Raw genomic sequence first — 27972 nt, 5'->3', positions numbered from 1 at the left:
AAAACAAACAAACCAAAAAAAACCAACAAAATTTAATTCCAAGCTTTTGCTGGCTCTATTTATCATGAGGTCTGTAATTGTCCTCTAATTAACAAGGCAAGCAAACAATTCTGTTCATTCCTGTTCTGGTGAATGCAATAGACTGCAGGCTGTGTTAGCATTGCTGGTGCTTTTACTGAGAAATACGTGTTTGTTTGCATCTCTGTCTGTGTGTGTATCAGTAAAAAAATAAAGACATTCAGCACCAGTAAGTCTATAGGAAGTAGCAGTAGTCCAAGTGAAGTTTAATATCACAATTTGTACTTGTTTCTCATCTTAGTACTTGAGACTTGTTAAACATAATTAATCCTGTAGAAAGAGAAAGGAAAACTATCTCTGCTGTAGTGTTGTATTTCCAACATCTCGATGAGCTTGGATACATGTTTGGATCAGTGAAGAACTTCAGTCTGCTCTTGTGATGAGACTGTTAAACAAAAAAACCCCAGGTACCACAAAATTTTATTAGGGTTTGTGAGAAATTTAATATGGTATCAGCAAGGAGGCTTAATACCTCTTAAATTCGTGAGCTTGTTCCCTCAGAAGCTGCCTCTCTGTGCTCATTACCCAAGTGAGGATGTTGAGTCATGCACTGAAGAAGAAGCAGTCAAGCCAAGGGCTTCTTTGTCACTTGCTGGCTCTGTCTCTCTCTTCTCCTCCTCTTTTTGCCTTGGGACAGGATTTAGGGATGGATGAATGCTAAAGAATAATGCTTTGAACAGCAGCCTTCCCACCAGGCCTGCACTGGGAAGAGGGAACCTGTATCACTGACTCGCAGGGAAAAACACAATTGTGTTCAAAGGCAGTAAAACACAGATCTGAGAAACAGCAGAAATTGTAATGTCAGGGGTGGCTGTCACTGTGGCAGAGCAATATTTGCCTGCCTGCAGGTGACTGCTGTGAATCCTCCTGCACACTCCCAGCTTCGCATATTTCAACAGAGGGCTAACAGAGCAGCTTGCGTGTTTTCCAAACTGGTTGGTCTTACCTGCTGAAAGGTGATGGAATGTCAGAAATGTGCTCTCGAAATTTCCACATCTTCCTGAATAAATTTGTTGCAAAAGGTGGCTTTTATTACTGAAGGATATTTTTAAAGACCTTTTGAATTCTCTTTTTAATGCACCTGTGCATATGTGGAAACACATGCAATTTTGTTCTGATTTTGGGTTTCTAATGTGTTTCATAGAATCCAGGTTGTCTCTCCTCTGTCAATATTTGTGACAGGTTAATGATCAATCTCTTGACCTCATGGCTGTTCCTGGTGTACATCCAAATCTCTTTCCTGTCTTCCCCTAAAAAAATAAAGTGAGTATAATTGCATGGTTCTGTGTAAGCTGAACTCACTCTGGATCCTGTGTTTTTGAAAACATGCTGCAGGTAGCAGAGAAGTACGCGCTGTCGAATCCTGGTAAATCATTCAGTGGGGGAAGGTAATGCCAAGAAATCCAAACTTCTGTCTTGTACCTGTGACTCCCAGGTATGTGCTGGTTGGTGCCTGGCTGGGGTTGGTGTGGATGATCTTACTTGCCCAGACCATCAGGAATTGCACAGTGGCTGCTGGAACTGCTGGGACTGCTGGAGCTCGTGGCTGGTTGTGCATCTGCCCTTGGTGCGAGAGCTGGCACAGCGGGGCCTGGGCTGTGACTGGGAGCGGCCCCTGCTCCTCTGGGGTCTGGCCCCTGCACTCCCATGCTCCCCATGGCTTTTCTGTGGGGCCTCTGGCTCAGACCCTGCACCACATCCTGGGCTGGCTCAGCCTCTGCCTGTGGGGATTCCTGCTGTGGTGACTTGGAGAAACAAGGGACACAAGGTCAAAATGAACTGGGGAGATGTTGATTTCTTTGTCCCTGCTCTTGTCCTTTTGCTTCTACTTCATCTTTGTTGCTGGCTGGTTTTGTGACAACATACTAACTTGATTCTTCTTTTCCCTCTGAAGGAAGTCAGAGTGTTCTGAATACTCACTGACATGGGGGGCAGCTCCTTACTTGCGATATTTCTCCTGCTGATGTGCTCCATCAACAGCAGCTGCCCGTTTTCATATTCAGGTAGTACTTCTGAGTTACCTTTTTAACTTGTGTTACTGTGGCAATTTCAGCATTTAAACTGAAACTACATTCCTGTTCTGAACACAAAGTCCTGTGGGTTGAAGAAACACTTCCTGAAATGCACAAGAAAAAAATAATATTTGTATATATATATTTCCAAGAGAAATCAGCTTTTCTTAGCTTTCTACTTAGCCCGCACCCCTGCTGAAAAATATTCTCCTTGTGATATTGAACCCAAAATCATCATGATTTTTGCATGGCAAAGATTTCCAATTTGGGACACTAAAATGAGGCACTCTCAACATGTATCCTTGGACCTTGTGTTGACTGTTTTACACAAGGTTTGGAAATGGCTTCAGAGAGCTGTAAAACAGGCACGAGAGTGTGCAGGATCTCGGGGATCATTGTGGCTGCTCTTGCAGAGGAGGAAGAGCAGAGCTGCCAGTGTATCTGCACACCAGAAGGCTCACCACAGGCATCTCCTCTGTGTGCAACACCTACTTAGAGCAGGTAAATCCTCTGAGGTTACCCCAGAATACAAGGAGTGCTGAGGGGGAATTTCACTCATGAAAGACATTTCACTCATGAAAGATATTTTCTGTTAACAGACAGCAGGATCTATCCAAAGCCTTTCTCCACTAAGAGTTTTTATGGGCTGTTACTAATTGCCTAGAAATGGGAAAATTTAATATCATTCTAGAATTTCAGGCATTGCTGTAGATACTGTTCCTGCAGCTACATGGAAATGTGTGTTTTCACAGTCCATCTCCAAAACTGGGTTCTTTGTCCAAGGGTTTGATTTGTGCAGGGCATTGCCCCTTGACTTGGAAAATGGAGCACTGTTAGGTGCACTGCTACGTGGTTTTTTGTGGGCTTTGTGGGGATTACAGCCTGAGCCTTCAGCTTAGAGCATTGGTAGCAGCAGCCTCTCCATCTGCTGAGTGGGCTTTGGATACTGGGCCACACTTCTGGAGATGTAACAAAAAGGCAAAAACCTTTAGAAGCAGCAGGGGGTGTGGGGGGGGGACCTTACTGCCATATTCCCTCTTTGCATTCCTCCCTTAACTTACAGTAGTAGCTTCAGGCACCACAGGAGAAGGGCAGGTAGTTCAGTGAAGTGAAGCTGAGATGACCTAGGTGTAAGTACAGATCTGACACTTTAATATTTCTCTCAGTGGAGGATTGGTGGCTGTCCTGTTGTGGCCACGGTAGCACCTGGAAAACTCTGGGTCTCCATTACCAAATACCAAACTAATGATTGCTGTGAATCAAGATGGTTGAGCAGAAAAATATAACCATCCTCCACGGAAGAAGCTGCAATACTCAGGAGTCTTGTGGAATAAAAAATTATTTCTGCACTTATCTGCAGGTCTCAGTAGTGGCTCTTTTGATTCACTGAAAGAAAGCTTAAACTACTGGTATCTTTTGCTGGAACACAGGATAATTTTATTTTCCTTTGGGCTGTTTGTGTAAATTTCCATTCCCCCTATTTATACCAGCCCACTGAATACTTGTCTGACTGTGACTGTAACAATGCTGCTGCTGCTTTGTGTTCCTGTACCAACTGTTCAGTTTTGCTCTTCTAGTGTTTATGAGAAAAGACAAAGCCCATGAGGTGCTGCAAGTCCATAAACGTGCCAACTACTTCCTAGAAGAGATTCGCCCAGGGAACCTGGAGAGAGAATGCAACGAGGAAAAGTGTTCGTTTGAGGAGGCTAAGGAGATCTTCCAGTCACAGGAGAAAACAGTGAGAAACCTGATTTTAGGAGAAATAGAGGAAAGTTAGCAGTGGGGTATAAATAATCCTTCCCGAGCCATCTGGTATGGCTTTGGTAGGTGTGTGCCTATGGACGCTGCAGCTTGAGTCCCTTCAGGGTAGGTCACTCAAGGCACCTGTGAGATTTCACTTTGTTGAGTGCTCAGTTTGTTGTGTAAATGTTAAACACAATTCCTTGAAAGTATCTAAACCCCATATCTGTGTGAGTATCAATCCAGCAACATGACTGGGACATTTTCAGAGGTCACTTGCTTGATCAGACCCTCCAAATACAAAGGAGGGGTATCCTGCTCCCAAGGGCCTAACAGCATCCTGCTGGGAGCAGGGCTGGGGCATTCTGCCAGGGCCTTCTGCTCAGGGGTGTCACACAGAGCTCTCACAGAGGGGCCTGAGCTCTCCTGGATCCAGCCCAAGGTGCCAGGTGATGTCTCCTCAGCAGGTAGAGCAGTGCAGGGGAAGTGGCTCTTCAGAGCAAGGCAGCTGGTGCTGAGGCCTTGCATTGACACATTTTGGGGGGGGTGGTGCAGGTGATGGTGGTGCCATTTGAAACTCCTGGGCCAGGAGACACTGGCTAAAAGGTTTATGGACCTGAGCTTTCCAGTTTCATTTTGGTTCCAGGACAGCCCAGTTTGTGCACTCTAGGGCTGGTCCATGGTGCAAACAAAAGTGAGTGGCATGGTGGTGATCAGGAGATCTGCTCTGAGAGTGCATTCATGGTTCTAATCAAAACGTTAGTTTACATGGACCCTAAAAAAAAGAGTTTTCTAAATTATATCTTCAGTAATCAATATGACCGTTTATGACTGTTCTCTTCATTTGTGATTTCTTCTTGCAGATGGAATTTTGGTTCAATTACAAAGGTAGGTAAAAAAGGAATTTTTAGAAAATGTATCTCTTGTGTCCCTCTTGGGTACAAAGAATTATGTAGCAATTTAGAGCCAGGTTTCTCTTAATTCCTGGAGCTACACTCTACCTTGTTTCTTCTCCGTAGGTTTAAATCCATGTAGTACAAATCCCTGTAACAATGGTGGAGTGTGCAAAGTAAGACACTACAGTTACTTTTGCATCTGCCCCCCCGCATTTGGAGGACACAACTGTGAAACAGGTGAGTACAGGAGCAGACACACTGACATTCATTCTGAAGGAAGGATGGCATGTGGTCATCTCCCATCTGCTTTCAAGAAATGACAGGGAATTACCCCTTTTTATCACTTTAGAGGGATAACAACTCTAGTAACTCCTGCCATAGATGTCTGCACTGGAGATCAGTCATGGTGAGGCTCTTCTCTTTTACTGAGTCAATCATCAAACAAATGAGACAAAGCCTACTGTAAGCAAAAAAACATTATTATATTTATGTTGTCATATATGAATAATGGGAAAGGAAGGAGAAAAAACTGCCTTCTCTTGTCAGATTTTTGATCCTCTGAAAGGCTGTATCCAGTTTGCAAACTGAGGCATGAAATAATAGCAAAAGCTAAACTAATGTGGAAACTATGAATCATAAGTAATTTTTTTCCTCCAAGTGTCAACTTTTTGTCTGTACAGTGAAACAATTAAACATGATTATTTTTAATGTAACAATGAATAAAAATCTCAGTCAGTTTCTCAGAGAATTTCCCCCCTGCCCCTAAAATGCCCTGTGCTTTAAACTTGCATTGATATAAAAGACAGGGTATGCAGATGGATCAAAACCAGGTGTATTTAGAAATGTTTTCTTTTCTAGGCCTTTTCTTGCCCCTGGTCCACAGGTAGAAAGGCCCCGAGCTCAGCTGTGGCCTCAGGACTAAGTTGGCAAATAGGAGGAGAATAGTTTAAACAGAACAGCAAACATAAAGTCTGGTTTGCTGCAACTCAGCGTGGGTTTCTAGAACTGTAAGAGGTGGTTCCTTCTGTTTCCCTGTGAGATTCCAGCAGATGTTTTCCTACTTTCCTTGATGCAGTGGTAGCTCTGGGAGCTGCCCGGCGCCCGTGCGCAGCTGTGACCGCGCGGTGCCGGTGTTTTCCTGGCAGAAAAGTTGGAGTGCTGGTACAAGAACGGCGGCTGCTGGCAGTACTGCAGGGACGGCGACAGCGCCTTCCACGTGGTGTGTTCCTGCGCCAGGGACTACGCCCTGCACGAAGATGGGAAGAGATGCGTGCAGGCAGGTAAAGCAGGGGCGGCTCGGGTTACCTCAGGCAAGGGGCAAGTTGGCAGGCAGCGACTTCTCCTTCACTAATTGCAGAAGAGCTGCAGACGCTGCAGCTACTGCAGCTTCCACTTAGTGTATGAAAAGATCCGTCTTATTTAAAATGTTTATCTCTTTTAAATGTTAAGGTTCCTCTCTATCAGGTGTCTGTAATCCAGTGCCCCTGTGAACAGGTACTGGGTCAAGGAGCAGCAGGACAGTCAGCTCTGGGTCTGTTCCTTCTGCATCCACACGGGCTAAACAGTGTCATGATGCTGAAGTGCCGAGGGGACAGGCCGGGGGCTTTAAAACTGGCTGTTAAGGCAGGAAGGGAGCGCTGAGTTTGCGTTCTGTCCTGAAGAGGGCCCTGGGCAGGCTGCTGCTGGCTGATGCCAGTGACTCAGAAAAGGCACAGCCGCGGGCCCCTTTCCGGGCAATGAGCTCTGCACACCTCAGTCGGGTGCTGGCCAATGGGCTGTTGAACATCACGCTGTCAGAGTTGTTCCTGGGCTCTTACTGGAAGGTTGAGTCCTATCCTTGGAAAAGCTGCGTTGAGTTCAACACGACACCACATACCCTAAGCTCAAGGCTGTTTCTGTCATTCCTCCCTCCAGCACCGTTTCCCTGTGGCCTGATCAAAGCCGGGTGGGCTCTGGAGGAACAGCGGCTGGGGCCGAAATGGCTCCGCAGGGGCCAATGGGAGCACAGGGATGTCGTGCCCAAGTGGAATGGGAACACAGAGGGCATGGTTAGGCAGACAGAGCTGGAACACAGTGATGCTGGGGGAAAGGAGACTTTAAAGGATGCTTTTGGACAGAGCGTGTGCACAAAGGGTGACACTGGACAAACGGGGATGGCAGGAGATGTTTTCAGCTGGAACAAGACACAGGTGGGCTCTGTGACCCAGAAACCACTGTGGGACAGTGCCGTGGGGCAAGAGCTGGATGTCTCTAAGCACTACGAGGCAGTGGAGGAGACCGCCAGGCCTGGTAGGCCCAGGGGAGCCCTGGCTGCCCAGGGTGAGCCGACCCAGGGTCCTGCAGGGCAGAACAAGACCACAGCACCTGCGGCCAGACGGGAAGGAACAGCGGGAAATACTACGGAGCAAAACCAGCAAGGGGAGGGCTCTGGCCAGAACGGAACAGGAGCTGTTCAGCATGGGAATGAGGGGCTGCATCAGAGCAGTGACGGGGGAGATGTTTTGGACACGCCTCAGCCTGCCCCTCAGCCCTCCCAGGCAAACATCGGCTCTACCTGGGAGCAGTATGACTCCAGAGTAACGGGAGGAACACTGTGTCATCGTGGACATTGCCCCTGGCAGGTAATACTTTCCTTCCAGTCTCACCATAAAACACCACACCTAAATGCTTGTTTACTTTATCATCACTGGGTCCATCAGGAGGAGCAGAGTTCATCAAGCCATTATAAAATTGTTTGTTTCAGGTCAAGAGCAATGGAACCACAGGTATTCCTCAGTCCTCTGCAGGGCTTTTTGATGATAGGGACCTTAAATACCTTTATCATTCTTCCCCTATCTTGCTTTTGGATTGGAATGTTAATACCCTCTCTCTTAAGTCAGTCACATCTTCTGTGCTCTCATTCAGGTTGTGTCTGCATGTCCTTGGGGAAAAGCCAGGCTTTGCCTCCTTTTGGAAGGCTGGTACTTTTCACAAGTCAGGTTCCATGGCCAGCTGAGATTCCTTAGAGCTGTTCACAGGTGTTACAGTAAGGGAGGTAAAACTGAGGCCTCAAAGGTGAAGGCAAGTGCATGTGGCAAACAGGGATAACTGAAGTGTTTGTTTCCATTGTCTTGTTTTGGATTTTAAATCATGGTTTGGGGCATTTTTTGTGCATGTCCTTATTTGTTGCTGATTTTCACTCTATTGTTTCTGGTCGGTGTCCTAGTGCTGGGTGGGGGTTTGTGCACAGAAATTCTGATCTAAAAAACCCTCATGTTACCATCAGTCCCTTTTACTGCTGTCATACAAGTGGATTTCCCAATTCCACAAGTCAGGAGGTATTTACAGGTAGAAAAATCAGAGGTGGACAAGTGAAAATGTCACTATTAGCCAATTTTAGGGGTTTCCACCATGTTATAGCCTGATTCTGAGTAGTTATATGGGAATGTAGTTTGAATGCTGCCCAACCTATACATTTTCTTCTTGAAATGAAGTGTTACCATCATGGAAGTTTCAAGTTTTCATTACAGCAGGCAATTTGTAACTTAATTTTGTGTATATATATATATATATTCTTGAGTTTAACACATTAATTTACAGGTCTAGAGAGTTTAATTGAGGAGATGCTGAGGCACTGATGGAGCTTATAACTTTGAACAGACAAGACGGACATCAAACACAGAGCAGCATGTTTTAACTTCTCCATTTGCTACTGTGTAGATGATTACAAATTTGATGAACAGAGTCCCAGTGAACTACACCTTGCAGTTCTGTTCCTAGCCCCCAAAACTTTTCAAACCACATGAAACAAAATCTCAGTCATTCATGTTGCTTCAGAAGAATGCCAGCCACTGCAGCAGGCAATCGATTTGAGTTTGTCAAGCTTAGTTCCTTATCATACTCTGCTCCCTTGTTCCAGGAGTGCAATCATTTTACTACTGTTCTCACCCCACCTGTGCTTGGTCTGCTGGTGGGGTCGTTCCCACCAGCCGTGTCCCTTACCCAGGGTCAGGTCTGCAGCCGACCATGTGTGCAAGAGCCTGGCCCCGCCCTGGTGCCGGGTTCTGCTTCTCCCCTCCCGCAGGTGCTGCTCCGGAACAGCCGGAACATCGGGTTCTGCGGAGGGAGCCTCATCAGCCGGCGCTGGGTGCTCACGGCTGCGCACTGCCTCGACCTCGTCAGCCCCCAGCACGTCACCCTGGGTGAGCAAGGGGCACCTCTGACTGCAGCTGGGCCTTGTGTGACACAGAAGGCAGGGCTGAGACAGGCCCAGCCTCTCTGGGATTTAGAGAACACATCATGGCCTTGGCACCATGCAAGGGCTGAAAGGCTGCAGCTGGTCCCTTTTGTTTCCACTGAGAACCTGAGAGCATAAAGCACAGACCCATTCTGGCAAACTCACTGTGCACATCTCAGGGACACTTCAGGGTGAAGAGTTTCTGCAGGTGACAGTCTGCGCTCAAAGCCATTTGGGGTTTCAGTCAGCCTTAAGATTAGCTTCCTCCTGTGCTGCCTCTTCCACTAAGCCTGTAACTGCGTCAGAGCATAAAGCTCCTCTCGCCAGCTCCAGCCACAGGACCCTTTGCAGTGGGAATGCTGCAAACAGAATTTGTGCTTAAACCCTTGCAGAGAGGGAGGAGTGGGAGGAGCAAACAGTGTTCCAGCACTGGGCACGTGACAGGAAACAGTTCTCCAGCCTTAGATCCAGCTGCAGCTTAATGCTGATGTCATGTTCCTGAGGGGAAAACATGGAAGTTTAGACACAACAGTGCTTACTAAAAATAACTGACAGTATTTATGGGAAATAAATAATCTCTGTTAGTGTGTCAGCATCCAGGCTCCAGCTCTGTCCTGCCTCTAAAGGGCACCTGGATAGTTTGGACTGCAGGATCACAGCTACAGCATCAGAAATCAGTATCACAAGCAGGATTTGGGTTGGGCTGTCCCACCTTGGAACAAAAGATAAAAGCATTATAACCCCCTATCCTTCCTGTTCCCTGTGACAATATCACCGAGGCTGTTCAGTTTGCTTAATGGTTTAACTTGTCCTGAGTGCAGGAGACTTTGACAAATACCAGAGAGAGTTCAAGGAACAGAAGATCGCTGTGGAACGGAGCTGGACGCACCCACATTACAATTCCAACAACTACAACGGTGACATTGCCCTGCTCTACTTGAGCAGTGCTGCTGTTTTGAATGAGTACGTGATTCCCATCTGCCTGCCCAGCCCTAACCTGGCTGCACTGCTCTCCGAAGAGGGGAGAGTGGGGATGGTTAGTGGCTGGGGAGCCACACATGAGAGGGGCTCCACCCTGCGCTTCCTCATGAAGGTGCGGCTGCCCATCGTGGGCCTGGAGCGCTGCCAGCAGGCCATGGACAGGCTCCTCACCGACAGCATGTTCTGTGCAGGGCACAGCACAGCCACGGCCGATGCCTGCAAGGGGGACAGCGGGGGGCCCTTCACTGTGTCCCACCACAACACCTGGTTCCTCCTGGGCATTGTCAGCTGGGGTGAGGGCTGTGCTGAGCAAGGGAAATACGGCGTATACACCAGAGTATCCAACTACATCCCTTGGATCAAAGAGGTGGTTGAAAGTGTAGCAGATTCAGAAGACTTTACAATTGACTTTTCTTAATACCACCTCTATGAACGGAGCAATTCTGTTATTACAATGTTTCAGCCTATGACACTGTGCTTGCTCCCATCCTTAATGGTGTAAAATCAACTTAGCCTCAAAGAAGTTTTGAAAAGCATAAATTGCAAAGTATTGCTGAGTAAAGTCCTTGTGTATAATAAAGAACTATCTGCAAGTAACAAAGGAGGAGATAACTTTTCTTAATGTGAATTTGGAAGATTTGTTTTAGAGAAAGCAAGCACTTTCTATGCCTCAAGCCTACCTGTGTTACCACAGCCAGGCCCACAGCCCTGTGTGAATTCAGTGCTCACCGAATGAAGTGCAGTTGTGCTAATGGTGTCCGTCAGAAGGCAGTGCTCAACACGGGGAGGGAGCCCCAAAGTTCTGGCACAAAGTACAACCTCAAATACAAATCAGTTTACTAAAATTACAGATGTTTTCCAGTACAAAAACCAGTGGCTGTATGGAATTGTGTATAAACTGAGCAGGAACCTTCTGCAGGAGGATGAAAGGATTTTGTCATAGAATTCTGAAGAGTTGATCTTTGTGTTTCATGTCAAAAGTTTTGATTATGTGACCCTTTCTAACAGTTGACTATGACATTATGATTACAAACCCTCAGAACTTGTGAAAGTCCATTCTTACTGTTCCACAACAGAATCTTTGTTTTCATCAGAGAACAAGCAGTGCTGAGCTATTACAATTAATTTTGGCTGGAAGAATTTGCATTAGGCATTGCACAAGACCAACCAGGTTCAGTACTTCAGGGAAATGTCTCTCAGAAGTAGTCCCCAGCACCCCCCCTAACTACAGGACCAGATTGTAGCATAAGACCTACAAAAAAAGTTGGGAGATGAAAAAAGAATCCATTCTAACCCCTGAACCTTCCGGCCAGACTCTGGCTCTGAACAGCTCTACACAGTTCACAGGGTTGCATCTGCCACTATGGCAGTAAAGAATGTCCTGGCTTTCAAGAAATGAATTAAAAAAAAAAAAAAACCCAAACCCTAAACCCCTGAAGGGCTCAGCACACTAAAAACACACACCTGACATGGTTACTGCATTATATGCATACCTGGGGAAAACAGGAACAGAACTCTTTAGTGCCCCAGCCAGCACAGGTGTCCTCCTTCAGTTCTCGCTTCAAGCTGGTGTCCCAGCTCACAGCTCTATGTTACTGTCACTCCCTCCACTCTCACAGGGACAAATTTAACATGTGACCCTCCACACACTTGCAATCTCTCCATGACTGGTCCCAGCAGTAACTCAGCCAACACCAGGATCCCCAGAATTACAGACTACTCATTACAGCAAACAGGCTCTGCTCCTCTGGCACAAAGATGACTTCTTTACTGAAGAAATACCAACTGCCAATTACCTGTGCAAAAGAGTCCTCTTCTTGGAGGCAAGCTCAGCAAAGACAGCCATTTTCAGAGGTAGAGGCAAAGAAGCCACAGTACCAGATGTTACTCTGCTGTCATTCTGTAGCAGCAGGAACAAAGAAACAGCATTATCCCCCCTTACACAAGAACGTTCTCCTTCCCACTGGTAAAATAAACTTTTGCAAAATTACTGGTAAGCTACAGCAACATTTTACCTAGAAGCTGCTGGAACTTTAAGTGGTCAATCTGCTGGCTTTCTCCTGAACTTTACATTAGTCTTCATGAAAAGAAAATCTTTTGCATGGAAGATGGTCAGTATTTCTAAATCAAAAGCAATAGATGCAGATCTCCAAAGATGTAACAACTGATTAATAAAGCAATGAATAAAAAGGACACAGGTGAACAAAAAGTCAACCCCTCAGTTCTTCCACATCCCAGGTGGTCTGTGCATACCTTCTTCTGAGCAATAAACAGGCAGTCCCCTCCCAAAAAAACCCAGAAGATGTTTTATTTTTTAAAGTGTTGCAATACAACAAATACATGATCTGTACACAGGACACAACAGGGCCAGTTTAAATACAATCAGGAGAAAGGAGTCCCCATATTCACAGTCCTTGGACAACATCTTCTACCAGAACCTGAACCAACAATTTAAGGATTCACTTATAAAACAAACCAAAAAACCAAACCCACCCCAAACAAGTTAAAAAATTTAAAGGTCTCCAAAGAGTCTGTGGGTGTATTGTCTTACAGCAGAGCTCATGGGGCATTCTGTGAAGGGTCACAATGGCATCTTATTGCCCTCAATGCTGATTTTCACTGCATGGGCCGATCTGCTTTTTTTCCTGATATCTGTGAATTTCCGCATCTGTTTGTCCAGTCGACTCACCCCTTTCTTAGAGGTCCCCTGGAACTTAAAAATAAAACTAATAATTACCACTGAAAAAAAGCAGACGCCCCAGAGGTCCAAGGCAAGCGGCGCATGCGAGGCTGCACCCGGGCAAGGAGCTGGGGAGCCCCTAGGCCCAGCTGGTCTGTCTTTTCTCTTCCCAGAGGGGGAAAATGCTTCCTGCAGTATCTGCAGGGCCCAGGCAGAGGCAGTGGCACTCACAGCCATCACAGTGCAGGGTCAATCACTGTGTAGCTGGATACAGTTTGGAAGTTTGGTATCTATTGGCTGGAGCTCTGTCAGAACCACAGTGCACCAGTGTCAGCCCTCTAGGGCTTCCTGCAGGAGAGTTACACATGGATACACTGTGACTGACACATCAATTCTACACTGCCATTTATTTTAAAAGTCAAGGATTAGTATTTAGAAAGCAAGGGATTACTGGACAAAGGCAGTGTAGGGGGTAGCAAAAAGAAATGCCTAAGCAGACTATACAAGCTATTAGAAGTTATTGCATTTCATCTCTGTATTTGAACTGCAAATGAAAACCAGGTGGCGCAACAGTTACTCCGCACAGATTAATACAGTGATGCTGTGCTGACACACCACTGAAGACAAACAGCAAGGACCTTCCAAGCCATAGCCAGTGCTTCCTAGAAGGCAATTTTCCTTAACTGGACAACAGAAACAGTAAGTGATGGAAACATGACACCTTTAAGTTTGGGAGAAAACAGTGATATCCAGAACATGCTACTTAGTATCTGAAAAACACATCCATTAGAAACCTGTTCCCATGGCTAAGGAAGGTGCTCCTGACGCGCTTTTAAATAAGCTTTATTCATAAAACTATTCACTATTCATTGAAATTATAGCTAAAATTTCACAGTGATGTTTAAGAAAATATATTTTAAAAACCAAATAAATATGACGTTTAAACTCAACAGTTATCTATGACTTGTGCTCACCTCTTCCTGTCACTGTTAGCTTGTGGCAGCCCTGCTCACAGCACTGAAATGCAGACCAGGAATTGTGAAAACAATTCCCAGACTGATGCATGTTCTCCCAACGCACACTCACAGCAGAGGACTCCTCTCCCCCTGGTCTCAACTCTGTACCTCCCATCAACCACCCTCATCTCACATCATTCTACTTCCTTGAACGAGCAGGTGTGAAAACACCTCACTGTGCCCCAGTCAGAGGTCAGCCGCAGACGCCGGCATGCAGTGACACAAGGTCCTGTACCAAGGGCTAAGAATTCCCATATGTCGCTTCAGGTGAACCTGGAAAACCTAATTGTATCAGAACAGCATTCAAAACCACAGGTGGTGCAAAGCTCGTTTTGAGCACAGGTATTTTCACTGAACTCCTGTCATTCGGATACCCTGAAGCTGTGCAGGCAGGAGCCATGGCAGATGTTATGTGCTAGAGCCTGTTTAGTCCTGTACAAGTTCCCTTGTAGGTCACAGTACAGACACGAGAGAATTCAAGGAGAGTTTTCCAGGTTTAAGTTAGGGTGTACACACTCCTGTCCTGCATGTGCAAACTGCCAACAGCTGGAGCACATGCACTGTTCACACCTCCCTCGAGGGATACCTCTCCAACTTGGGAAGGCAGTGGTATGGCTACAGGGGCATCCTGTTGCCTTCAATGCTGAACTTGATGGCCCGATGCACTTTGCTGAGTCGTTTCTGTTCAGCAAACCGTCTCTTGTGCTTTTCCAAGCGACTAATACCTCTCTTAATAGTCCCGGGCTAGAAACAACATCTCAATTAATGGACAGAAGGAGAGAGAACAGCAGACAGCACAGCAATTGTTACTTCTTCCATTTACACATATTCTACCACATATACCCCTTTTAAATGAAACTGTATGAGTAATGGATGAACACATAAAGCAACACAAAGGCCTCCACTGAAGCTGTTCATGTTTACCAAAACCTCAAAGGTTTCCCAAACTGGAACATTATCAGAACATGATACAAAAGCTGGGAGAGGTATAAAAACATCAGTGCAGCGACACAAGGAATGAACTGCAGCTTGAGCTCAAAATGCTTTAAAAGCAAGAGGCCTGTAAATCAGATTCTCACCTGAGAGAGAAATTCTAGAAAAGTTAACTCAAAAATCTCTTTTTGGTCAGAGAAGATGTTTTCCTGTGAAAACACGTGATGAGCTTAGAGCAGCCTACTTATCAGAGAATTTACTGTCGATGCTCACTAGAAGAGGCCCTTAAAAGAACTACCCTCCTGTACAGTAACCAGGCTTAGGAACAATCACCAGGACACTGCCAGTGCTTACCCTGGAGGACTCCATCTCCACGTTCCACTTGGGCCTGACCACGTAGTCTTTGTTGGAGGGCATTGGCACCCTCGCACGGGCACAGAAACCAGGGTCCCCGGGCCTGAGAGCCCTATGGAAAAAAAGGATGTGACTGTAATGGACGAATCTTATCCAGAAAGAAGTAAAGCCACACAGTGTGCTCTCCTCTGAAACACACTGCATACCACTGCCTCTAAAACCTCTACACAAGTTCCGTAGTGGTAGTGCCACCAAAATACTTTACTCAATTTATTTAAAAAAAAAAAAAAAAAAAAAAAAAAAATTCCAACCTACTTTTCCTCTCCTGTCAACACTTTCTCCAGGTCTCTGCGGGGAGTCTGACCACCAGAGCTGCAAGAAAAGTAAGTATTTATAGGCATCTATACAAAGAGAAAGAAATTTTAAAAGACAATCAAGTGTGTTAAGAGGCCGTAACTCACTACCCTTTTATTTCCTGTACTATTTACACACCACTTTGTTTCTCTTGATGGAGTCTTAGAAAGAAGGATTTCCTGTTTCGGCCTGCTACTCCTACCTGCTCAATTTCCTTCGATGAGGCATCTGTTCCAAATCTCGCTGTTCCCTCTCTTCTCTGGTCATGCCTTTGTAGTTTGAGGTAAGGCCAAAGATGGGTCGAGACCATTCATCTATTAAAAAAATAATTAGTTAACAAAGACCAGGCCTTTTTTTCTCTCAAACCACACTGGTGATAAAGTACAGCTTTGAAAGTTTGTGGCTAGTATTTACGCTTCCTTTAACCAAATGATTTTTGAGCCCTTAGTATTTAATGGAAAAGTAGCCTTGTTAATAGAAACAAGAGCTTTCCTCTCCAAAGCCTCTGTTGCCTGCTCTTTTAGGATGTCTCCAAGCTCTCAGAATACTCAGTGTCAGTTGTCCTGCACACCACAGGAATGCTATTTTAGAAATACGCAGGAAAGTCCCTAAAGAACCTAAGTTTATCATCAGTCTGCAGCCATTCTGGATGGAATGCACTCCACATGGAGTACAGCTGGTTGAGTAGTAAACATTCAGTCAGCCAAGTTCTCTCTAAAGTCCACGGAATAAATAGTCCTCTGGCAGCACCTTCCTGCCTTTGCAGCATATACACAAGATCTGGACAATGAGCCAAGAGAGAAGCGGGACAAAACAAATGCCACCCTCTGGTTTAGGATAAGAATGAAACAGGTGCATGCAGTAGTTAATGTAACAGTGTTTGTTAAGAGCTCTATGAAGTGATGGAACAGATCAGTGAGGTTCCTACATTGCAGAATCTATTCTACAGACAACAGAAGTGCATCAGAAACTGATGCAGAAGTTCCATTCCCCATCAGTGGAATCTCAGGCAGGCAGGTTTACGTACTGATCAGCTTCCCGGCCATGTCCTTGTTCGGTCTCGACTCCTTGGGGTGTTTGTACAGGTACATCACAGCCCGTCCAATGCCACTGTGCTTCAGGGTCTCTTGGCTCACACTGGGCAGCTGCGGAGTAAAGGAAAGTCAGAAAATAGCAATAAATGATGTCTGAATATTAATGGTGTTGCTGAACTTTGCAAAAAGACCAAAACTCACCTTTCACTTAAATATCCTTGGAAAAATTAATGTTTTTCATTGCCCCACTAGGAACTGTTTAAAGTATCAAACACCTAAACCTAGAAATTTGCCATAACATTCTTAGGTTTATACACAAAATTAAGTAGCTTTCTAGAACTTTTTGCTCCGAATGCTCTTTAGCTTGTATTACCCCAAAACTGTGCTACTGCCTTCAAACCATTCATTCTACAAAGATAAAAACTTACGTGGCAAAGACACTCAAGCAATCAGCTTAGCTACAGACACTGAAAGCCTACACTGAGTGTGAGGGGCCTTCCCACACACTGCACATTTTAACAGACTGGAAAAGAGAAGGGACCACAAGGGAAGAAAATTCAGGGATGCACAGCAAATAACTCTTCACTTAAATCTGCGTATAAACCTGAAACAGGCAGGCAGGGCCAAATCATCTAAATTGTTTTACACCTGTTGTGCAGGTTGCTTTCCTTGTGTGTTTCCCTGCACAGCCCATTGGCAACAGCTGCAGTTCATTTATCACCCAACATTTCCCTAAAGTGCATGACTGTAAAACCATGGAAGCCACTAATCAAATATGGTTAAAAGTCAGTTCCAAACCTCTTGCAGGATCTTCAGAAGCTCCTCCCTTATCTTTAGTGCTGGCAGACTTCGGTCTGGAAGAGGAGAAAGCCACTCTTTGATGGCAGACATAACACCACTGTCGATGAAAGTTTCTTTGAGATCCTGCCTAAAAGGTTTAAAGAGAAGCCCTGAAGTCATGTAATACAGCAAAATCTTAAGACGTGATGTTCCTTCAGGAAAATAGTGCATTTGAGTTTGTTTCATGTTAAATTAAGAGGGAAAATTATGTATAATTTTAGGTTTTTGAGGTCACCTAGCTTCAGCATTTACCTGGAATAAAAAGAAAGTGTTTGACTCCATACTCAGTACAGCTGTAGTGTAACTCCATGAAATCTTAAAAATTCTTACTATTCCCCAAAGTTACAGTTAACTGAAAGAATGACAACTCACTTTTTAAGATGCATAACTACAGTTGGTAGCAAAGTTAATTTCTTTAGTGCTGGTTTCTTTTGTGTATTCAGCTGACGATCCTCCTGTAAAGAGTTGAAGAATGAGCACAAATTAATGAAAGAAAGAAATCAGCAACTCTCATTCTTTGCAACACTTACAAGAATAAGACTAGTCTATTAAACTAGAAGTGCAACTTTGGAGGGATTACACTAGCTTTATCTCCTGCCCCACCATCCCACAGCTCACAAACAATTATGCAATAATTTCTCTGAAAAAAGGGTCATCACTTTAGTTAATATTTCCCACAAAAGCATCACATTAGGAGAGTGCCCCTAAATTTACAATTTTTTTCCACTTCATGACTTCGATTGACTACAATAAGTGGAGGTCCTCTATGCTGTGCACAGGTAACTCAACACTTTGTTAGTAAAGCCTCAACTAAAAAGCAGAAAAAGCTAACCAGAACAGTGGGAAGGGAGAACATGTATTTTCACCTCTGCAATTTCAAAATTACTTTAATCCAAGGCCTGATTGTCACTATCTGTTCAGTACTTGTCTCCCATATCAAAAACACCCACTGCAATTAACAGATTTCTGTCCAGATGTGGTAATTCCTTTCCACTCATCCTAATCCACTGAAGGCTCTTTCTGTGCAGTGTTTGTTTTATTGCAAGGGGGAAGATTCTTCTACTGCATCTCTTCCCTCTTCCTGCCCCCAAATTCCGAACTTTACCACCTCACTCAAAACATCTGGCTGTCATTTTGTCCAAGAAAGGCTTTCCTGTCAAGCCCAATGAAGTTTCAGTTGCCTTCCAGATTGCTTTCTCACTCTCCCCATCTTTCTGAACTCATTATCCTTCTGATCTCATTCTCAAGAAGATATTTTTTTGTTTTTACTGTTTGTAAAGCTCCTCTTTCTAAAGTCCTGTATATCCCTCAATTGGTTCTAATGCGTTTTGCTGTGCTGTTTATTAATTTGATTGCTACTCCAACAAAACAGAAGACCTGACAAAAGGCCAATAAACCTTCCACAGCAACGTATTAAAACATTTCTCCTTGAAAAACACGGGCTGCCAAGACAGAATGTCCTATGAAAAACACAGGCTGCCAAGACAGAATGTCCCATGAATCTGTTCCTCTGACATCGTTACCAGCACTGTCATTCAAACAATTTGGAAAAGGGCTCTTCTCAGGAACAAATACCAAAGTATGACGCATGCCAGTAACAGTATAATGGAATTAAAGCACATTCCCTTTCTCAGTATTTAATATACTTCTAGGTAGTTTATAGAGCACCTATATATCCTTTTTGATAGAAGTTGATCTCAGCTGATCAAAGTTTAGCAATTTAGCTAATTTTAATTTTTAAAATGTGTATTTTATCAAAATTTCAACAGAATAAATATTTAAATTGTTATATAGACATTAGAAGCTTTCCATAGTGTACAGGTTACTCCTGCTGAATACAAGCCAGATTTTTGTATCTTTTTCATCACAAGATTTGCCCATAGAAGGGAAATGAATTTTAAGGTATCTTTGGAACCTGGAAAACTCACCTCAGCAGCTTCATTCATCTTCACAATCATGGCACTGACCACATCATCTGCGTCACTGATGAAAGTTCCCCCGTCACGGTTCCGCCTGCGCTTGCCGCTCATGCTCTTCTTCCGCTGCAGCATCATGTCAAAATCTGACATGAAGTCCATGCTGAAACACAACCACAGCATTTGCTGATGGTCCTTGGTAGGAAATAATTGTGTTTCTCTAGTGTACAAACACTGTCTCAAGGCCCCTGTGAGATAATTAGTTATTCTCAGTATGCAAAATGCAAAACTACCGAAGGACTCCAATGGCTCCCAGAGGCCCTCAGACCTTGCTGTAATACCCAACATGTGCACACCTGTAATATCCAGGGTCCACAATGCCATTTCACCAAAATCTGGCATTAAGAAAGGAATACACAACCCACTGACTTACTGCTTCCCTCTTTTGATGTTATCATCAGAGTCCGATTCATCTGCTGCCTCCTTCGTGTCTCCACCACCTTTTTCTTCCTCCAAATCCTCCTGGTTAAAACCCTGATGGGCAAAGACAGTGCAAATCAGTGTATGGATCAGGACTGAGCATCTATGCAGGTACCTGACACTAAAAAAGCTTCAGGTAAGTCTTCAGAGGATCTAGCAAGATGAACAGTCTTTTTAATTCCCCCTGTGACTACTGTCACACCAACTCTCCCAAAAGATGAGCTGTAAATGTTATTTAACCCAAAGACTGCTCCCCAGTGAGTCTGGCAGATACAAAACTGACCTGATGCAGCATATACATTCTCTTCAGATCTAGCAAGTGAGCAGGAAACATCCAGAATAATACTTACCGTAAATTCCTCCTCTTCCTCATCACCAGATTCTCCAAATATATCTGCGATCAGGTTCCTGTGAAGGTAACAGCAACATTTATCTATTTGGACTGCAACAATGAGATGTGTCTTTTCTGCAAAATCTCTAATGTGAGAAGATCCCCTTTTCATTCTGTCTCCTACTACTGACCTTCCTCTTCATGCCACCAATGAAGGTAGACAGTCATTCACTGGTTGGGATTTATCCATTTTCTATTCACCATCACTCCCACAGTCTTCAACCCCAAAATAATTCATATTCTTTCACACTTACTCTTGTTCATTTCCAGATTCACTGTCACTGCCAAACAGATCTTTCTCTTTTTTCTTCCCAGCATTCTCTTTTCCTTCTTCGTCCTCCTCCTCACTATCAGACACAACATTTTTCTTCCTTTTGTCAGATTTCTCTGAAGCAGCGTCACTATCTGATTCTTCAACATCAGAAAGGATTCGTACCTTTTTTGCAGCTGCCAGCAGAAAAGAGCATTACTACTTGTCCCAGTAACAGAGGGGACAACTGTTACTCTCAAACTATTCTCTGTCTAGTCTTCCTACACCAGACCATTGCCATTTCTTAAAAAGCATATCCACTTTATTAAATCAGCAACTGGAGCTTCCATACATGTCTATCCATAAAAAAATTGTAATTTTAAATCTCTCACCCCCAGTATATGAAAAAAAAACCGACAGGAAAAAATTACTGGAGAAACAGCAATGAAGTAGATAAGTAACAAACTATCATGTCAACAGATGCCAGTAAGATCCCTGCAGTCTTCTGTTAGTCTGAGTTAGACCTACTTATTACTCAGAAGTATTAGATACACATTCACACAGCAAAGCAGTTAGAACAGCCACTACAATTGCAATTCTGCTCCAAAACCAAATCTGATTTATGGTTTCTCACTTAGATGTTTTATTCACATAAAAGCAACAATTTAACTTTCACACCACTGCCTGTCACAGCAGGTTTTCACAGTATAGTTTCTTACGTGTTTTCTCACTGTCATCCTCACTGTCAGAAAGGATGGCTGTTTTCCTCTTCACCGTCTTTTCTTCCTCTTTCTCATCTTCCTCACTGTCCGATATTTTATGTCTCTTAGGGGCTTCATCTTCACTGTCAGAGCCCTGAAATCCTTTCCTTACATGTTCATTATCTGAATGATGAGAGTCATTCTGCACGTCTTCCTTCCTGTCCTCCCCATCGCTATCTTCAGACTCTATCTGCTTGTGTCTGGAGACATCCTCACTCTCGGAGTCACTGGCTGGCTGCTTCTGGAGCTCTTCACTCTCGGAGTCACTGGCTGGCTGCTTCTGGAGCTCCTCGCTCTCAGAGTCACTGGCTGGCTGCTTGTGTGACTCCTCATTTTCAAAATCACTGCTGTGATCCCTCGGAGGTTCTCCATTGTCAGAGTCACTCGCTCGATGATTTAAGGCCTCTTCATTTTCAGAGTCACTTAAATGCCGGTTTGGATGGTCCTCAGTATCAGAATCACTGTCTTTCCCTCCATGCGTTGCTTCATTTTCTGAATCACTTACATTGTGATTTGGGGGCTCCTCATTATCTGAGTCACTGTCTTTTTGCCTTGGGATATCTTCATTTTCAGAGTCTGTCATATGAGGCTCTCCTACTTGCCTGTCATCTTCTCCATCACTGTGTTCATTCTGAAACAGAAAAAAAATCTCAGGCAACTAAGCAAAAACACCTTAAAAAGTAAAGAAAAGATGTTCTGAATTTTTGCTTGTCCTTCCTGCAATCTGATTATCCAAGGAGCTGCAAACTGAAATAATTTCTACGTAGAAATAATTAGACAATTTACATCAAAAGACTATCTAATACTTTATACTAAGAAAAGTATTAAGAGATCAATGGAAGTATGTCCATCCTGCAGCTCCATGGTATTTTGAAAATGGTAACAGAACTCACAGAACACTTTAAGCATGTCTAAGAAGGGTCCAGTTGCTCAAGGGTAAAGGCTTAGTACTTTTATTTTAATAGGTCAGGCCTTCAAAGTGGTTTAGGTGACATACCCAGTAATAAAGCAAGAAAGAGTATCTTGCATCTATCATTTTATTTTCCTGAAAATCTCAAAGAGATGTTTTCTCTGTGAAATACATCTTACTGAAACAGCACAAGCATTACTCTCCAAGTGAAGCTAGCGCCTGTTTCTTTGTCCAGGAAACCTACTTAAGAACAAGTCAAGACCAAAAGCCTACCAAAAACCAGGAACTAAGTTTTAGTCAGACCTTTCAGAGTATTATTGTTAACAAGTTTTGTGTTTCTATGCACCAGAAGTGTTTCAACACTTCGCTCCCCTATGCTGACAGCTCCCGTGCTCATCCACACACCCAAGATAACCCATGCACAAATACACCCACCTGACAACTTTAGAACTGAAACAATCCTTTGACTTTTCTACACAGTAAAAAATACTAAGCCATACGCTCCATTTTAGAACCTCTCACAAGCCATCTTGCTAAATATAATTACTTACAGCATCATATTTTATCTTTCCAACATCTAATTTCTACTTGGGAAAAAAATTTCAATTGCATTTACCCGAGAATATGAAATTAGATTCTTGAACGCTCGCTCCATTAACTCAGCTCTCACAGCTACTCTCACCATAATCCTGTTTTCAGCTGAAAACAACACTGCACAAGGAACTTCTCTTCTGCATGCTCAACTCAAAGCCTCAGCCAGGCTTACCTCAGTCATTTTGTCTCAGCTATAAACTTTTTCTACTTCCAAACTGAGTATTGTCCTAGGGGATGCTTTAAGACCTATATGTGCTGGAGTTTCCAAATCTCTCTTTTCTGCAATTTAATTTCCTTGGAAACAGACATTCTATCTATTTTTATTTTCTGTAGTCATTCTACTCCCACATTCAGAGCCATGAAAAAATCATAGGTGTAGCTATCCTACACCTACAACAATAAATACTATTAATCTTTAAAATGCATGATGCAGGAAGAATTTTAAATAAAATTAATTTCAATTGCTTTTAGGAACTACTTCCTTCATAATTATTCTAAGTGGCAAAGAGCACTGCTTTTTAAGACTTTGGACTTTATTCCCTTGGCTAGCACTTGATAAAGATCTTCTAAATTACTGCAGAATGACTAACAAAGTTACTGAACAACGAAAAAAACCCAAGGACTATGCAATTTTAAAACATGCACTTTAAATACTACTTCACTATTTCCATGCTGCTTAATCCTAATTACAAACAGCTGATGTGACAATCTGAGTTGTTTTCTCTCTGCTGCTTGCTCCTGTCTCTACAGCGATGCATCTTTTGAATCTTTTGTATCCAGTAGTTCTCGTTTCTCCTCACAGAGAGGAAACATGGTTCTGTTAAAACCTGAATCTGGAATTTTAAACAATATGAATATTAGGAAGTGACAGAATTGAGGATGTACACTCAACTACTCTCAGTTTGTTACTTACTATTTTTTTCCCCTACCAAAAAATCACTTTGATTGCCATCTCCTAGTATGTCCCACATAAACCAATCACAGGTGCATGTGACAGATCTTCCCTGAGTGTAATACTTAAGATTAAAGAAAACTGCAGCTGCAAACAGAACAGAAAGCAGATTCCACAGCAGTTACAGGTAAGGTCATTGAGAAACACTGAAATGAAATTGGTATCTACAGTAACAAAAATTATTTAATCCTTGTTTTTCTACCATTTTATTTTTTGTAGGTTTGTCTGTCTTCTCTCAATGTCAAATGGTGAATGCTGAATAGTACTGATAATTATGCCAGCAGTAATAAAGGATCTTCCTAAATGAACCCAAGGAAATTAATTAAAATACTACTCTTTAAGATATTAGGATCATCACCTTCCCAGCTTCCAGTTTAGAAATTCTTTGGTGAACAAACAAATTTAAGAACCAACTAGAATCAGTAATAAGCCTCAATATTTCTAAGATCAGAAGTGTGGCTGCAAGTTATATATGCACCTGTTCAGAATTAATCACTAAATTACAAAGAACTTCTTATGCAAAAGCTTGGTGAGAGGACACTATAATTATAGAGCATTATTACTGCAGATTATTACAAGATTCCGAACCTTTACTCTGTTATTGCAAACTGACAATCACTCCTGAGAATGAAGATGTTTGGGGAGGGAGAGCAGACACACAGCTGGCAGGCTCGCCCAGCGCTCAGAGCAGCTCAACTGCTGCAGTGTGACCACCTGGAGAAGCAGCACCGAGGTAGCAGAGGTGTCCCTGCACACTCTGGGCACACAGCACCACCTGCTCCAGCCCGGTGTGGGAGGTTAGGCCAGGCAGCAGCACTGTGTCAGTGAGCGCAGCAGCGCCCCACAGCCCCCACCCAGCACCACGGAGCACCTTCTGCAGCAGAGCTGAGACCCTGCACGGGCCGGAGCTGCCCACAGCGGGAAAGACTTCTGCATACAATTAATGAATCCACATGTTTTGGAATGTAATTGATATAAAAAGTGTACCAACTTCACAGTAAAATGACTAAACACTGTTGGATTAAGTTTGATAGTCTTCGCCACCCCTTTTAAACTGTATTAGTTCATCTCTAAAAAAGTGTTTTCAAAGAAATTAAGTATGTAATTTTTGACTTTTCTAGTTTCCCTTTTCCAAATACTTAACTGAAAGATCAGACATTCTCAAAACCAAGTAGGTCTCAGGTAATTGCTACCGCATTTTTCTCTAATTCCTTTGCTTTCTTTTCTTCCTCCTCTTTATCTATAAACATTTTAATTGAGATGTCCTTAACTTTTTTTTTTTAAATGAAAGAGCTCTATAACATGAGGCTTTAGTACAGTATAAAATAAAGAATACATCAAAATCAAATTTACAGTGTTACACTTCTATGTAAAAATTTCAGCTACCAAGCAGTTTATTGGATCAACATGCAGCCACTTTTAAGAGCTACTTCTTTGATAATTTAGTAACTTCAACAAAATGGAACCCATCCACTACAATCTCATGAAAGATGAGTGTTAAACTAAGACCTACATAACCATCATGGGCAGATCAGCAAGTTCCTCCTTTTTTCAGAAGTCTCACATATTGGTGCTTGCTAACAGTCACAGTCTAACCAGAACTCAATTCATGAAACAGCAGCAACTTGGTGGAAGTGTAAGAACTAAGTTATTACAGATTTCCCTATGACCCTGACTTGGACAAACACTGTAAACATGATTTCAGATTCATTACTGTACTAAAACTAATTCTAATTGTCTAAAGCAGAATCAGTAAGGACATCAAGGAGAACATTTATAGATAAAGTGGGATTGGGGGAAGGAAAGCCAGAAAAGAATTGTGGAGAAGAAAAACCCACATACCTGAGACCTACATAAGTAATTCCTCAGGATTCCCCTTTTCTTTAAAGTTAAGAACCTGAAAGAAAAGTTTGAAATTTTAAAACTTTAGTTCTTTACATCTGCGTTCTAAATTAAGAGACAAAATAGTAATTAAATAGACTTAACTGATTAGGCTGTCTCAAAGGTTTTATTACCTTTGAGTGTCATTTCTCCCACATACTCCTAAAGATGAAGAAAATAAGACGAGAGAATATTTAGAGTAAATAATAAGACAAATGACTGAAAGCTACTCCTTTCAGAGATGGCTGCTCCACATTGCCTTTTGAGTGCAAAGTGAACTCAATGCAGGGCAAGAAAAATTAAGACTTCATAGCAAAACCAAATATTCAGATTTTGATTTGAGCTGAATCAAATAAAGCATTAAGACTTGATGGTTCACATTTAGTATTGGTCAGAAAGGTGGCTTAGCTTGGCTCTTTTCTTTTACTTGACTTTCTGAAGTATTTTATCTATAGAGGAATATTCACCTGCCACCACAGAACAAAGCCCTTAAAATATTGCAGCACATGAAGAGGACCAGTAAACAATGATAACTGGTACTTTCTGCTTACCTAAATCTGAAGAAGACATGCTGCAGATGTAAACAACAGTCAACTTCCTTGTCACAGTAAGTAAAAGTAAAATCTCAGAGAAGCATAGAAAAGTAAGAGCCAATGATTAAGCTTTTGTACATGGCAGAAAAAAGTTTAATATTATTGTAGCAGCACCATGACTCTTCACATACTCATCACACTTTTCTTTCATTAAAACAGAAGTACTAAATCCCTCCTGACAGATAGTTATGTTTCCCAGGCTGAGAAATATGTTTCCTGCCACACTGAATTTGTAATTGTCACAACAGGAGACGCTGCCTCACACCAAATCTATTTCTTCCCTTGTACTTATCAACACCTTTCAAAAAAAGTAAATTCCAGATGTGCTTTACAGGTAAGTTCAAATACATGGGAAGAACTTTCACTTTATACAAATACAAAATCTTCATCCAGTTTCTAACTCTGAGGGAGGTATGAATTCAATAAAGGCGGGGAAAAAAAAGAAGAAAAAAAAAAGGATTGCAAGTTATGCCACAATGGAGTCAAGCCTTCTCCCACATCAGCCTATGTCGCATTTTAAGCAATTTCTAAAATGTGTAACACTGAAAACCCAGCCAGAGTAAATCCTGATCTTTACATAAAATACGCACACCACTATGAAATGGCTTTGATTACAGTTTTTATGAGTATCAAAAAGTTCTCTGTAACTTTGCTGGCTAGAAGACCTGAGTTCACAGGCCAGAATTACTCCATCCGACTAAGACCTGATATAACTCTATTGTGAGTCACAAACAATTCTTAAAAATTAACTCTTAACTTCCAAACTGTCCTAGAAGTCTAAAGGGAGCCTTCTCTTTTATCACAATTTCTTCTCAGCCCAAAAAGTCAATCCACAAATGAAGTGACTCTGTCCCAGATACAATCCTGGACCAAAGCCTTTCCATGCTGAATGTTTCTCCAGATGGGAACCACTTCAGAGGAAGAACAGGTCCCATTTAGAACCCTTAACCTGCTCCACATGCACACCTGCTCCTTTGTGAATTACAAGGTGAAAACCAGCATAAGGCAGACTCAAGAGTCAGTGCCCCCATCTGACATGGAAGCTGGGAGAACATTTATTCTCTGGCAAGGAAATCTACACCTCCAAAGCATGTGGTTTTACATCACTGTGCAGAATTTCAGGTGCAACTTCGAATTCCTCATAATCCATTGCTTAGAGTTTCAAACTCCAAAATTTTATCTTTGTGAAATCGAAGCTAATCGAGTACAGCTTATTCAGGTTCAGAACAATGTGTGCTATCATAACAATTAAGAAGAAAATCAAAACCCTAGCCAACATACTTGTCAAGAGACTATCCGATGCATTTTTATGGAAGTAAAGTTTTCCCCGATAGGACCCTTAAGAAGAACTGAATAAATACGTATGCCTCGGTTATGAGAGAATGCCACTTTAAACAACAACAAAAAAGAATTCAGAAAAGAGTAAACTTTATCTAGATAAAGCTCCCGTAGTACCTCTGAATGGTGCCCTACACTTCCATTCTCGGATCCAGAATGCTGCTCGTTTCCTTCATCTTCCACATCAGATCCTGAGTCTCGCTCGTCTTGCACCGGAGTAGCTCCTCCATCATCTATCCCGAGGTTAAAAAAAGAAAGTAAAACTCAGCGTTTAAAGGAACCGCACAGGAACCGGGCGGGCTCCCGCTCTAACGGGGCAGGAAAACGGGGCTGTCCGAACAAAGCACCCCAGACACCCCCGGAGAGCGCACAAAACCGCCTACACCATGCGGGCAGCGACTGATGCACTGCCCACACACCGGACTATTGAAGGAATTAACGCCGTGCTGCCCTCAGGCCAAGGCCCGCCCGCTGTCCCCCAGAACCCGCGGGCCCCGCCGTGACCGATGCCTTCCCCGGAGGGTCCCGCGCCCCGCGCCGCTACCTGACTGCTCCCCGCCGTAATAGTGGGTGTCCATGCCGCGCCCCGCGGTGGCGGCGGGCGCTGCCCCGGGCGCTCCCTCAGCGCGGGCCCGGCCCCGCCGCCTCGCACAGGAACAAGATGGCGCCTCCCCGCCCAGCAGCACACCCGCCCCGCGCGCACGGCGCGCCGGGTCTCGCGAGACTCCCGGGGCAGCGGCCGCCAGGGGGCGTTGCACGGTCACAGCCGCCC

The 27972-nt window shown here is 43.5% G+C and overlaps 2 protein-coding genes across 13 annotated transcripts; one reads left to right on the top strand and one right to left on the bottom strand.

Annotated features, from left to right (window-relative positions):
- Positions 1–12: 12 nt before the first annotated feature.
- Positions 13–27869, bottom strand: IWS1 (interacts with SUPT6H, CTD assembly factor 1). 8 transcript variants are annotated; one of them, XM_042020673.1, is made up of 16 exons: positions 27318–27405; positions 25375–25431; positions 25231–25285; positions 20891–21563; positions 20176–20368; positions 19881–19938; positions 19484–19584; positions 19063–19213; positions 17507–17589; positions 17093–17222; positions 16288–16405; positions 15463–15574; positions 15222–15278; positions 14907–15018; positions 11720–11823; positions 13–2194 (listed from the first exon to the last, which is right to left on the bottom strand). In XM_042020673.1, the coding sequence occupies exons 4-16, from the start codon at positions 21513–21515 to the stop codon at positions 2146–2148; spliced, it is 1893 nt and encodes a 630-aa protein (XP_041876607.1). In that variant the 5' UTR covers positions 21516–21563; positions 25231–25285; positions 25375–25431; positions 27318–27405; the 3' UTR covers positions 13–2145. The 8 variants fall into 8 exon arrangements, with proteins under 8 accessions (XP_041876607.1, XP_041876609.1, XP_041876601.1 ...); XM_042020675.1 differs by having other exon boundaries at positions 25404–25431; XM_042020667.1 differs by lacking the exons at positions 25231–25285; positions 25375–25431 and adding an exon at positions 27745–27869 and having other exon boundaries at positions 27318–27433.
- Positions 1999–10524, top strand: LOC121661011 (coagulation factor IX-like). Of its 5 annotated transcripts, XM_042020678.1 has the most exons (9): positions 2023–2081; positions 2423–2591; positions 3668–3828; positions 4694–4718; positions 4850–4963; positions 5802–6002; positions 6641–7347; positions 8790–8907; positions 9764–10524. In XM_042020678.1, the coding sequence occupies exons 3-9, from the start codon at positions 3673–3675 to the stop codon at positions 10339–10341; spliced, it is 1899 nt and encodes a 632-aa protein (XP_041876612.1). In that variant the 5' UTR covers positions 2023–2081; positions 2423–2591; positions 3668–3672; the 3' UTR covers positions 10342–10524. The 5 variants fall into 5 exon arrangements, with proteins under 5 accessions (XP_041876611.1, XP_041876610.1, XP_041876612.1 ...); XM_042020677.1 differs by lacking the exon at positions 2423–2591 and having other exon boundaries at positions 1999–2081; positions 5872–6006; XM_042020676.1 differs by lacking the exon at positions 2423–2591 and having other exon boundaries at positions 1999–2081.
- Positions 27870–27972: the final 103 nt, after the last annotated feature.

Source organism: Corvus kubaryi, unplaced genomic scaffold (genome assembly GCF_017639235.1).
Source record: "Corvus kubaryi isolate FWS band 111438036 unplaced genomic scaffold, C.kubaryi_AGA036_p1.0 37041, whole genome shotgun sequence".
In the NCBI taxonomy this organism is placed as follows: Eukaryota; Metazoa; Chordata; class Aves; order Passeriformes; family Corvidae; genus Corvus; species Corvus kubaryi.
This window is presented reverse-complemented; position numbering and strand designations above follow the sequence as displayed.